This window comes from Echiichthys vipera (assembly GCF_963691815.1).
Source record: "Echiichthys vipera genome assembly, chromosome: 15".
Classification (NCBI taxonomy): domain Eukaryota; kingdom Metazoa; phylum Chordata; class Actinopteri; order Perciformes; family Trachinidae; genus Echiichthys; species Echiichthys vipera.
In genome coordinates this window covers 28,545,275-28,558,111 of record NC_139840.1, presented here as the reverse complement: position 1 = coordinate 28,558,111, position 12,837 = coordinate 28,545,275, and the positions used below count along the sequence as shown (strand labels likewise).

Sequence of the window (12,837 nt, the reverse complement as noted above, 5' to 3'; positions counted from 1 at the left end):
AGCTGAATTGCTGAGCAGAATTGGTTTTCTCTTATCTAAATCCAACTTGTCTTCTGAAGAGGAGTTGGAAGTAAAGGAGATACAGTTAAAAATCGATCAGATTTACATTGAGTTAGCCAAAGGAGCATTTGTGAGATCTAGAGCCAAGTGGTTGGAGGAGGGGGAAACAAACTCCAGCTATTATTTTGCTTTGGAGAAGAGAAACAGTCAAAGAAAATCAAAGTATGCTTAATATTAATGGTAGTAAATGTATGGATCAAAAATACATTTCTGATTCTGTTTTCTCCTTTTATAGCAACTTGTACAAATCAGAATTCAACAATCCCTCTTGCGAAATGTTTGTTGGTAAGGTTAAAAAACACAGTGACAATTGATAAGGACTTGGAAAAAAACTTGTGACTCTGGCCTGACCAGAGAGGAAATCAAGACTGCTCTGTTCTCAATGAAAAGTGGTAAATCCCCAGGTATAGATGGGCTTTCAGTGGAAGTTTATATTCATTTTTGGGACATAATTCAGGAACCTTTATTCTGTATGTATTGTGAATGTGTGAGTCGGGGAGAGATGATTACAACTATGAAACAAGGCGTATATATCGCTAATTCCGAAACCAGATAAAGACAACTTATTGATAGAAAACTGGACACCTATCACTCTCCTTACAATTGATTACAAAATTCTAGTATCAGTTTACGCAACTAGATTAAAAATGGGTCTATCTCATATTGTTGCCAAAACACAATCAGGTTTCATTAAAGATAGACACATAAGTAATAACATCAGACTTATTTTGGATTTATTAGACTATGCAGATTCAGTACACTCAGAAGTGTTCATTCTCTTTCTTGACTTTTACAAAGCTTTCGACACCCCTGAACCTAAGTTTCTTACAAAATGTCTTAAATTGTTGGGTTTTGGAAACAAATTTATAGATACTATCGAAATGTTTTATAAAGGAATTAATAGCTCAGTGATCATCAACCCCAGCACCTCTCATAGATTTGATATAAATCGCGGTGTTAGGCAAGGATTTCCAATTTCACCTTTTCTATTTATTTTAGTTGTTGAATTACGGTCATTAAATATAGTACATGATACAGATTTCAAAGGCATATATATTAATAGAGAAATAAGAATTTCTCAACTGGCAGACGACACAACTCTTTTCATGAAAGATAAAGAACAGTTGGTCAAAGCTATTGATCTAGTGAAACAGTTTTCATTAGCATCGGGCTTGAAACTCAATGGGCCTCATTTATCAATCTTGCGTGAAAACGGGCGCAGATCTGAGTGCAGAATTGGTCGTAGGAAAGGACCCACGTGTGATTTATGAAACATTCGTATCGGACCAATCTCAGCGTACGAATGAGCGAGCCTTGATAAATGCAGCGGTTGAATTCGATCGTCATGAACATGTTACGCCCTTAAATATTCCTGGTTCGGAGGCCTCGCCCACTGAGGTCAAACATGGAGAGGAAGAACGCTGGTTAGAAAAGAAACTTTTCCGACACACAGATCGACATCCTGACATCCGAGATGGAGCAAAATAAGGACCTGCTTTTTGGCAGTCTTAAGAGTGGAATAAAAGGGGCCGTAAGAACGCTGTAAGGAAAAGAATAACGGCAGCGCTCCACTGTGACCCGAGTGCGCCTGTGCGCACTGTTGGACAGGTGTAACCCAATTAAAAGCACACACCTTTGAACATATGAATTGCAAGAAAAGCTGGGATTATATTTAGGAAACACTGAGTCAAATACATTCAACTTGCTCAAAAGATCCATTTCATTCATTTAGTAATAATGGCTGCAGTATTTTTCCACAGAACATACAAAAAGGTGTTGTTTTGTGTTCGCTATTATCCAAGTTTGTGATTTTAAACTCTTAAAATAGTTTAAAGACTGTAAGTAACCAATGTTCTGACCGTTGTGGGCTAGCTGTATATAAACTACTCCTTTAGGTGGAAACAACAGCCTTCTGATCCAGAATATCACCTATAATGCGAGGGGGTGCATTTCCCCGGCAGGGGTTCTGAATACGGCACAACACCGGCACTCTTGCTCTGTAGCGGGGTTTGCCAGCGGGGTTATTAGATATTCCGTAAGAGAATACCTTTGTCACCTAGAACCATACCAAGATGTTAATCATCTGATACCTTGTTTGATTTAATGCAATTTATCGAGGGTAGCCACCAACCGAGGAGATGACTTTGGCTATGCAGTGCGTCTTGCTGCAGCCGCACGCCAACACATTCATTCATTAATTCAATGTCGGGGTCGCGGGGGGCTGGAGCCGAGCTGTTTTGAAATATAAAAGAATCGTGTGTCCCCCCCCTGGTCACCTGGCCACCACGTTTAAAAGCGACAGCTTGGCATCACAAATCACCCATCAATCGCGCCAACCACAATTTTAATTTTTTTATTCGTTTTAAGAATCTGTTTTGATCTGTTCTTAATATGTGACTGCTTATGCTTAATGACAGCTGAGGTTTATTCATTATTTTCAGACCGGTTTTGCTGTGCTGCACCGCAAATACACAGGCTCAAATGTGCGTACACGATCTCAGACCAGACGTGAGATTTGATCGTAGCTCACGCTCACGTCCAAATTGATAAATGCCGACGTTTGCCAGGAAATGGTCGTACGCACGTTTTTCTGCCGTATGTTCGTTTGATAAATGAGGGCCACTGTATCTAAATGTGAATTATTGCCCATACACAATTGTGTTGATACCTTCATAGATAATATCCCAGTAAAAACCACAGTCAAGTATTTGGGCATTAATATAACAAAAAATTTAATAGCAAGGCAACAACTAAACTTCTCTGGAAGAATTAAAAAAACTAGAGATATTTTTAATCTTTGGCTTCAGAGAAACTTAATATTACACGGCAGGGTCCTTTTGTCGAAAGCTGAAGGCGTCTCTCACTTTGTTTTCCCGTCTCTTTCCCTCTTTATGAACGATGCCACTGCTAAAGAAATTAAACTATTTCTGGATTTCATCTGGAGAAATAAAACGTACAAACTTAAAAATGCAGTTCTATCTAACAGCAGAGCGGAAGGCGGTCTTGAAGTGCTTAATTTCATTAATATTATGAATCATTTTAAAATCAATTGGTTAAAAAGATGTTTGGCACATAAAAGTTCATTATGGTTCTTCATCCCCAATCATATTTTTGACAAAATTGGTGGGCTTGCTTTCATTTTATCCGGCAACTACTCACCCAACAAGCTTCCTGTCACACTGTCCAAATTTCATCAGCAATCACTTCTCGCCTGGAAATTATGCTTTGTGCACAATTTTTCTCCTCACAAAACTCTTATATGGAATAACGGGTGTATAACTATAAGGAATAAATCTCTTTTTTATTCCAGATGGTTTGAAAAAAGTATAAATAATATCCTATCTGTTTTGGATGAACACGGTTTTGTCCTCTCCTATGAGAGTTTTATGTCTCAGCATAATTTTCCTATACCTTTCAAGGAATACAACTCAGTGATAAAAGCCATCCCCTCTGGCTTAATTATTTTGATGAGAAGTCACTTATCCTTCTGTGATAGAATTGGACCAGAGAGCACATCTGTTTTGCTTTTGAATGGTATTAATAAACAAGACAAAAAATGTAACAATAAACATATAAGGAGGATTTTTCAAGATAAAAAGAGGTTTTCTCCAAGAGGAAAATTTTATTGGCGCTCTCATTTAGAGGACATAAACTGGGAAAAAGCATGGCTTTTACCTTACAAATACTGTATTCATAACAGAGTAAAAGAAACCCATTTCAAAATTCTTCATAAAATATATCCTGTTAACTCCTTCATTTCTAAATTCATGGATGTGGACAGCTTGTGTGTTTTTTGCGGGCATGCTGATGAAACTTTAATCACTTTGTTCTTTGAATGTAATGTCCCAATGCAATTTTGGTCAGAATTGAGTTCTCATGTTTTCACCCATGTTAACATGTTGTATTGTTTTTCCCTAAAATATGTTATATGTTATTATAAAAATAAGAAGAACAAGTGTCTACAATATTTGGTTAACCTTTTCATTTTGTTAGGGAAATATTTTATTCAGAAGCAAAAGTTTTCAGCCTCCAAGCCAACCTTTCCTCATTTTTTGATTGAATTTAACTTACTCTATAAATCCCTAGCCCTGGTTAAAAATAAAAAGAATATACAATTTTTAGATAACTATGAAAAGATATTTTATATACCTTCTGGCAATTAGTGAAATTTATGACTGCAAAAATTATTACATATATTTATGGGATGACAGAATGATATTGTATTAGTTACTAGTATCTGCTTATGTTGTTTCTTATTATTATACTACCTTATGAGATCTCAGGAATTTACTTTGTACATGTATTATTCTATTTTACATGTATTATCCAACTTGACTTGCGATGACATGTATAGCCGCATGTCATCATTCCGTCGCTGGCTGTCTGGATGGTGCCCGGTAAATAATGTGGGCTTCGTAGATAATTGGCAGTCTTTCTGGGGAAAACCTGGTCTTATTAAGAGAGATGGTATTCATCCTACTTTGGAGGGTGCCGCTCTCATATCTAAGAACCTGGACGCAGTTGTTAGCGGTCTAAAACCATGACAACCCAGTGTTGGGATCAGGAAGCAGAGTCGCAGTTTAATAAACCTCTCTGCGCTGCCCTTATCGCAGGTGCCCAGGAAGCAGAGTGGCAGTCTTACACACCTCTCTGCGCTCCCTGTGGAGCATTTTCCAGCTCAGTTTAGTATACAAACACTGTCTGCCCCACGATCATATAAATTAAACAGATCAAAAATGAACAGAAGAGGAGCTATAAAGAAAAACTTGATACAAATCAACGCAAAATCTGCAACTATGCAACAATATCAGAAAATAAAATGTGGACTTTTAAACATCAGATCTCTGTCATCTAAAGCTGTATTAGTAAACGATCTGATATCAGATAACCATATTGATTTAATCTGTCTGACCGAAACATGGCTGTGTCATGAAGAATGTGTTAGCCTAAATGAATCCACTCCTCCCAGTCATATTAATACTCATATTCCTCGAGGCAGTGGTCGAGGAGGAGGCGTTGCAGCTATTTATGACTCAGGCCTATTAATAAACCCTAAACCTAAACTAAATTATAATTTATTTGAAAGTCTTGTTCTTAGTCTTTTACATTCAACCTGGAAAACTGTGCAGCCAATTATATTTGTTATAGTGTACCGTGCTCCTGGTCCGTACTCTGAATTTCTGTCTGAATTCTCAGAGTTTCTGTCAAATTTTAGTCCTTAAATCTGACAAAGTAATCATTGTAGGTGATTTTAATATTCACGTGGACAGCGATAATAATAGTCTTACTATTGCGTTTATCTCTCTATTAGATTCGATTGGTTTTAGTCAGAGTGTACATAAACCTACTCACTGTTTTAATCACACCCTCGACCTTGTTTTGGCTTATGGTGTGGAAATGAATGACTTAATAGTCAATTTCCACAGAATCCTATTTTATCAGACCATTATTTAATAACTTTTGAATTCATATTACAGGACTACTCACCTCTGGGAAAAAGGTGTCTACACTAGATGTTTATCTGATAGTGCTATAACTAAATTTAAGGAAGCGATTCCATCTGCATTTAATTTAATGCCTTATTCTAATATTCAAGATTCCTGCACTAACGTTAGTTTCTCTGAAATTGATCACATTGTTGACAGTGTTGCAGGCCCACTACGAACATACCTCGACTCTGTTGCTCCTTTAAAAAGGAAGATAATAAAACAGAGGAAGTTAGCTCCGTGGTATAACTCACAAACCCGTGAATTAAAACAAATATCGCGAAAGTTGGAAAATAAATGGCGCTCCACTAAACTGGAGGAATCTCACTTAGTTTGGCAAGAAAGTCTTAAAACATATAGGAAGGCCCTCTATAATGCGAGAGCTGCCTATTAGTCATTTTTAATAGCGGAGAATAAGAACAATCCTAGATTTCTTTTCAGCACTGTAGCCTGGCGGACAGAGAGCCACAGCTCTATTGAGCCATGTATTCCTATAACCCTCAGTAGTAACGTCTTCATGACCTTCTTTAATGAGAAAATTATAACTATTAGAGACAAAATCAACTCGCTTGGCACCAATTTTTCATCAAACCCAGGAACGTTAGAAACTGTACGACCTGATATATTCTTGGACTGCTTTTCTACAGTCGACCTTAACAAATTAACCTCTACTATTTCAGCATCAAAACCTTCTACTTGTCTCCTAGACTCTATTCCAACTAGGTTACTCAAAGAAGTGTTACCTTTAATTAGCACTCCTGTATTATATATGATTAACATGTCTTTATCAGCAGGTTATGTACCACAGTCTTTTAAAGTAGCTGTAATTAAACCTCTTCTTAAAAAGCCCAGTCTTGATCCTAAGGTACTAGCCAACTATAGACCTATATCTAACCTTCCTTTTCTCTCTAAGATCCTCGAGAAATTAGTTGCCAATCAGTTGTGTGGCTTTTTACATAATAATGAGATATTTGAGGATTTCCAGTCAGGATTTAGAGCAAATCATAGCACTAAGACAGCACTGGTGAAAATTACTAACGACCTTCTTATAGCTTCAGACAAAGGACTTGTCTCTGTGCTTGTTCTACTAGATCTTAGTGCTGCCTTCGACACTATTGACCATCACATCCTGCTACAGAGACTGGAGCATCTAATTGGCATTAAAGGAAACCGCACTGAGCTGGTTTAAGTCATATTTATCAGATAGATCTCAGTTTGTACATGTTAACGACAAATCCTCCATGCACACTAAAGTTAGTCACGGAGTCCCACAGGGTTCTGTCCTTGGACCAATTATTTTCACCTTATATATGCTTCCCTTAGGAAATATTATAAGGAAGCACACCATAAATTTTCATTGTTATGCTGATGATACACAATTATATTTTTCGATCAATTATATTTGTCGATAACTGATGGGTTTCTTTGGAAACCCATTAGATAAACTTCAAATGTGCATTAAGGAAATAAAAAGCTGGATGACCTGCAATTTTCTGATGTTAAACTCAGACAAAACTGAAGTCATTGTGCTTGGCCCCAAAGGCCTCCGAAACTCAATAGCTAAAGACATTGTTACTCTGGATGATGTTGTGTTGTCCTCCAGCACCACAGTAAGGAATCTGGGAGTTATTTTTGACCAGGATATGTCTTTCGATTCTCACATAAAACTAACGACAAGGACTGCATATTTTCACCTGCGTAATATTGCAAAAATTGGGAACATTGTGTCTCAGAAAGATGCAGAGAAACTAGTCCATGCATTTTTTACTTCTAGGCTGGACTCCTTATTATTTGGCTGCTCCAATAAGTCTGTTAAGAGTCTCCAGTTGGTCCAAAATGCTGCAGCTCGTGTACTAACTAGAAGAGAACATATTTCTCCTGTATTAGCTTCTCTACACTGGCTACCTGTAAAATCTAGAATAGAATTTAAAATCCTTCTCCTTACGTACAAAGCCCTTATTGGTCAGGCTCCGTCGTATCTTAAAGAGCTCATAGAACCGTATTATCCGACTAGATCTCTGCGCTCTGAGAATGCAGGGCTACTCGTCGTTCCTAGAGTCTCCAAAAGTAGAATGGGAGGCAGAGCCTTCAGCTACCAAGCTCCTCTCCTGTGGAACAAACTCCCAAATGTTATTCGGGAGGCAGACACTGTCCCCTTATTTAAGAGTAAACCTTTTTGATAAAGCTTACAGCTAGGACTTACGATAAAATTTTATTCTGCTTAATTATGCTGCTATAGGCCATACTTTTCCTGATACTCTGAGCTTCTCTCCTCTCTGTCTGTACCATTCATGTCTCATCAATGCATTTTACTAATTCAGCTTCTTCCCAAGGAGTTGTTTGTGCTTTGTCGTCTCGCAGGTCTCTGCTGATCGTGGTGGTGCCTGCTGCCGTGGTCCTACATGACGCTTCCTGCTGCTATTATCACTGTTACTCATATATACTATCACTAGTTTAATAAACTATCAAATTTGTAGCTGTATCGTAGCTGCTATTGCCACTACTCATCATTGATCATGTTTGCCACCATAATTATTATCATTTTCACATTCTGTCACCTTAGCTGTGCTTGGTTCTACTATTCTGTTGTATTAACTGTCTTAACATATACGTTATATTCACATTACTATAAATATAATTATAGTTACTGTTAGGCTTTGCTTACATCTCTGGAAGTGTGTCTGTCCGTCTCTCTCTCACCATCTGTGTGTCTTTTCTTCCTCCCCAACCGGTCAAGACAGATGGCCGTCCTCCACAGAGCTGGGTCTGTCTGACGTTCTTCTCTGTTAAAGGGAATGTTTTCGTTGCCACCGTACTCAATGGAGGAATTGTTGGGTCTATGTAAATCATAAATAAGTCATTGAGTGTGGTCTTTACCTACTCTGTAAAGTGTCCTGAGATAACTTTTGTTATGATTCGACACTATAAATAAAATTGAATTGAATTATTTATTGACTTTTTGTATTGTATCTTTGAAGCAGCTCTTATAAACTGTGTTCTGTATCAAGGTTTGACATCATTTGTAAATTGCATATTTAAATAAAGTTCATGTTAAAAAAAAACTCATGTGGGACACTCAGGGACCACCACGGATGCGCATTGCGCTGAAAGTCGACAGTGAACAGTGTCAAACTCTTTCCACTGAGCTTCATGAGTCACTCGACCGTGCTGCACTTAAAAACGAATTATGAAAACACTCTCACCTCGTGTTACAGCGGCAGGGGCATGGAGAGGACTGGTATTGAACCCTTTGAACCAGGTCGACTTAGCTCCGTTTACATCCGTAAACGTCACGAAGATGCACGCCAATTAGATGTGGGTGCGCTCCAATAAAGCTCCGGAGTGCGCCGTCCATGTTCGGGCAGGCGGCGATTTTATGGAGATATGACTTTTCTCTCATAACAGAGGGTAGCCCTACAACTCATGTATAACGTTTAATTTTACATAAACACAGCAGTTCATATCGCAGTTTGTGCGATCTGTTTGTTAATTTTGTTATGCTGGTTTTTAACTGTATGACTGTTTTTATTTCTGTATTTCAGTAGTCTCTCTGTACTGGCTTGAGAGAGAAACGGTCTGACTTTTGCAATGTTTTTCAGGTGATGAAATCCAATTTTCATAGTATGGAAGCTTTTGCGGTACTAAACACACTCTGTGTGGCCCTGTATTAACTGTAGAACACACATTGAAAATCTGATGTAAATCAGATTAGGTTAGCCATATTAGGCTGACTTGAGTTTCCAGTAGGGGACACTGTGGCTTTGAATATTGGCATGTAGTTGTCCCTGTCCTGGACTGTTATTATGAATGAAGATGTATGTTGAAGTTGGAGCGACTTCCTGGTTTGTTTGTTTTTAAGCTTAAATGGCCGCCATGCCATTAGGCAACATGAAACAAACGTGTTAGGTTTTCATACATCAAGGGTAGAACCCACATTGGAAATCGGATGATTCTTGTAATTTTTTTGTGAATTTGTCCAATCTGCCCCAAGATTCCTGTCCTGAACACACTTCCATCTCAATATTGACTCACAGTGATATCGTCCCTCACTGGCATCCCCTAAATTACAGCCCCTACGCCAAGATTGACTCAATTTATGAAAGCTGGTAGGCATATACCAAAACATGAAAACTACATGGTGTGGTCTACAATCAGCCCTCGTTCCTCATCAGAAGTGATAAAAGTGTTTAAATACATCATTGCCCCACAAATTTACACATAGACAGGTATTTACAGAAACGGAAACCATGGTGAGCGAGCAAGGTCAGTTAACCCACCTACTAATCTCTCTTTGTGATACAGCCTCCAAAAGAAGAAAAACATATGTATACAGACTGATCCAGTGACAACAAGGGTTTTTTCACTTGTGTTTAACTTACTCCTAAACATCTGTTTACTTTCTTTTGTCTGACCCTTATGTTATGTAATGTCCAAGATGGTGGGCGGAGGAAATGGCTATTGTGCCTAGAGTTTTGCAGACAGTGTCTCCGAAGACAGCTCCTCATCAACCCCCATTTATCATATCTCACTGTTGGGTTGAATCAGCCAATGAAGGCCCAGTTATTTACTTTGTTAAACTATAACAACGTGCTTCCCAATTTCACCTATGTGTATCCACTGGGCCTCCTTTTCAGCCGCTTCACAGTTTTGACTGCATACGCCCACATTACTGTATGTATTTCAACATGTTTTATTCAGCTCTTCTTATTAAAGGTTAAATCAACATTACACTTGTTTTAAAAAGATTATTTCATAGCGATACGTCTTCATATGTTTTTTTTTCTTTCCCCCTACAACCTGGTTTCAGCAGTGTCCTAGGAAGTCTGCGGAGACTAAATATGTCATATTGGGCCCCTTATAAGACTCTCATAAACCCAGTCTCATTGAAACAAACAAGAGGGGACGGTTTGTATCTATCTTATCTGTAGTTTACAGCCCAGAGAACTCTATGGGTGTATCTCAGACTGATTCTGAGTTCATGAGGTAACTGCCCATGGACTCCCATGCAGTGGAGCAAACACAGTTAGATTGTAGGATTGAAAACAGTGTTGATTCAAAATGTTGAGCTTTTATTGTCAACATTTGTTAATAACCTAATAGTTAGGCTGTTGACTGCAGCGTCAAGGTTCTCCGATTCATCCCAACCCTGGCAGTGGTTTTAATGAGTGGTTAGAGTTCAAACTATCTTGCTGTTTTATCGCAGTGGAAATATATATATTTTTGTCAGCAAAATGCAATATTTTATTTCCAATATTGCAAGTGATAATGCTTTCTTTTTCTACTTTAGCCCTTTAAAGTCTTTGGACACAATCCACTCTTTAATAACCATTTCAATGAAGTCAGAACAGCTTAGAATGGTGAAAAAGGAGAAGTAGACACTTTCAGGTGAACAATTCATCTATTATTATTATCATTATTATTATTATTATTATTATTATTATTATTATTATTATTATTATTATTATTATTATTACGTAATGGTTTCCAGTGTATGGTACCTTTAGTGTTTCGGGCAAAGCTGGAGACATCACATAAACTCTGCATGTTTTTATCAAATCCAATACAAGATACTTGTTTCTACTCAGTGATTAGGTTTAAACAAATGTTTTGACACATTTACTTTCAATACAAGTAAAACAAAAGCCCATGCATTAGCATGTGTTGACTGTTGGTAAATCAATCAACCTCCAACAAGACAGGACACTTTCACAATCAGAATCAGCTTGGTTAAATATGTATGTAGGCTATACAGGCAATTTCATAATCAACTGTACTGGATATTATTCATATGTACAGTAGGCCTACATGGTTTGGTATTATAGGGTTATTGCATTATTTTGGTAATGCCCATTATTGGATTCACAAATTGAAATCGGATTATAATAGTCTATTCAGTGCAATAGCATCCAGCTGCAGACGGGCCTGTGAACACAGCTCCGCCCCTCCCCCAGCGTCACACCGCAGACCGGTTCCTCCACTGCTGCAGAACGAACGCGCCGCGGCGGCACTGAACAACCACAAGCGGCTTCCGTCTGCAGCACTGTCTTCGTGTTACGTCAACTGTAGCGGTAACAGCTAGGTTTCCTCGTGAGAGTCACGAAAGAACTACACAAAACCAGGTAGGGGACCAACATGCTATCTCTTAATAAGGTTAGTGTGCCGCTGTCCCTGTTCACTGAGTCGTGTTTCGCGTGGACTCTGCTGTTAGTTTTGCTTTTCCCATTCAAGTTATACACAGGAGTAAGAATACCACACATTATTACCGTAGATGACATGGTCTGTTTAACACGCGCGCAGTCATGCTCGTTTAAAGCCTATGTTTTATCCTGGTGTTATAACCCAACTGGTTTCCCTACGTTACGTTGTTTCTCTGACCGCAGCAGTTGGACGGAGCTGTACTGCAGTGGTCAATATAGCCGTAGCTGTTGGGAAAAGCCCTTGAAATTAACGTTTGGTTATTTCCTAAGATGAGATCAAGGTAGCCAGTTGTTTCATCTCAACCCAATACAAACTGTTACCTGGATGTTGACATGGTTCATTAATACGTCACTGGCAGTGATATCTGCGTGAGTTTAAGTGGCGCACGGTGTAGAGTAGCACTCTATGAAGCTTTTGTGTGGTAAGATCAAACATTATATTTTCTGAAATGTATTTTTCAGAGTGTGCACTTATACAATCTTCCACAGTAGATACGCGATGTGTCCTGAAAAGCATCGGTGAGATGTTTGTGAATGTGACGAGAGGCTGAGCACAGCTGCTGCTTTTAGAAACAACAGGATATAACACAGGTGTTCAGCCTCTCCTTATTATCAGATATGCAACTATGACCATCAACATGACTTTCACATTGTAGAAATATATATATATAGTAGTTATGGTTATCCACTGCCACACTGTAGACCAGGGGTGTCCAATTCTGGTCCTGGAGGGCCCCTATCCTGCATGTTTTAGGTTTCTCTCTGCTCTAACACACCTGAGTCTAATGCTCTGCTCATTATTATCAAGCAGCTGAAGCTTGTCAGGGTTTTGGTAATCGTTATAATCAGGTGTGCTGGAGCAGAGAGAAACCTCAAACATGCAGGACAGTGGCCCTCCAGGACTGGAATTGGACACCCCTGCTGTAGACCTACCTCTTCCGCACCCCCTTGTTGAAAATAAAAAGTTAAAATTTGGTGGAGAAGCCTCAGTGAAAACAACAGGTGCACCATTGCCAAGCCATGTCTCTGTGAGGAGAATGGTTTCCAGGCTATCATCTAAAATTATATTGTTTATAATAAAAGATTTGTTTAAG

At 38.6% G+C, this 12,837-nt stretch overlaps 2 protein-coding genes across 6 annotated transcripts in view; one reads left to right on the top strand and one right to left on the bottom strand.

Moving 5' to 3' along the window:
• The window catches only part of coa1 (cytochrome C oxidase assembly factor 1), a 49,183-nt gene extending 40,356 nt beyond the window's left edge, over window positions 1-8,827 (bottom strand). Inside the window, exons 1-2 of one of the 5 annotated variants that reach the window (XM_083927959.1) lie at window positions 8,750-8,816; window positions 8,212-8,383 (exon numbers count right to left, since the gene is read on the bottom strand). Coding sequence is in view for 1 of the 5 variants with exons in the window: in XM_083927956.1 (XP_083784082.1) it covers window positions 8,247-8,249 (3 nt within the window). In the remaining 4 variants the exon portion in view is untranslated. Of the gene's footprint in view, window positions 1-8,211; window positions 8,384-8,749 lie in introns of all 5 variants that reach the window. The other 4 variants (XM_083927957.1, XM_083927956.1, XM_083927958.1 and 1 more) reach the window with 4 other exon arrangements.
• Window positions 8,828-11,603: 2,776 nt separating this feature from the next.
• The window catches only part of blvra (biliverdin reductase A), a 34,955-nt gene continuing 33,721 nt past the window's right edge, over window positions 11,604-12,837 (top strand). Inside the window, exon 1 of the mRNA XM_083928867.1 lies at window positions 11,604-11,665. The gene's annotated coding sequence lies outside the window, so the exon portion shown is untranslated. The remainder of the gene's footprint in view (window positions 11,666-12,837) is intronic.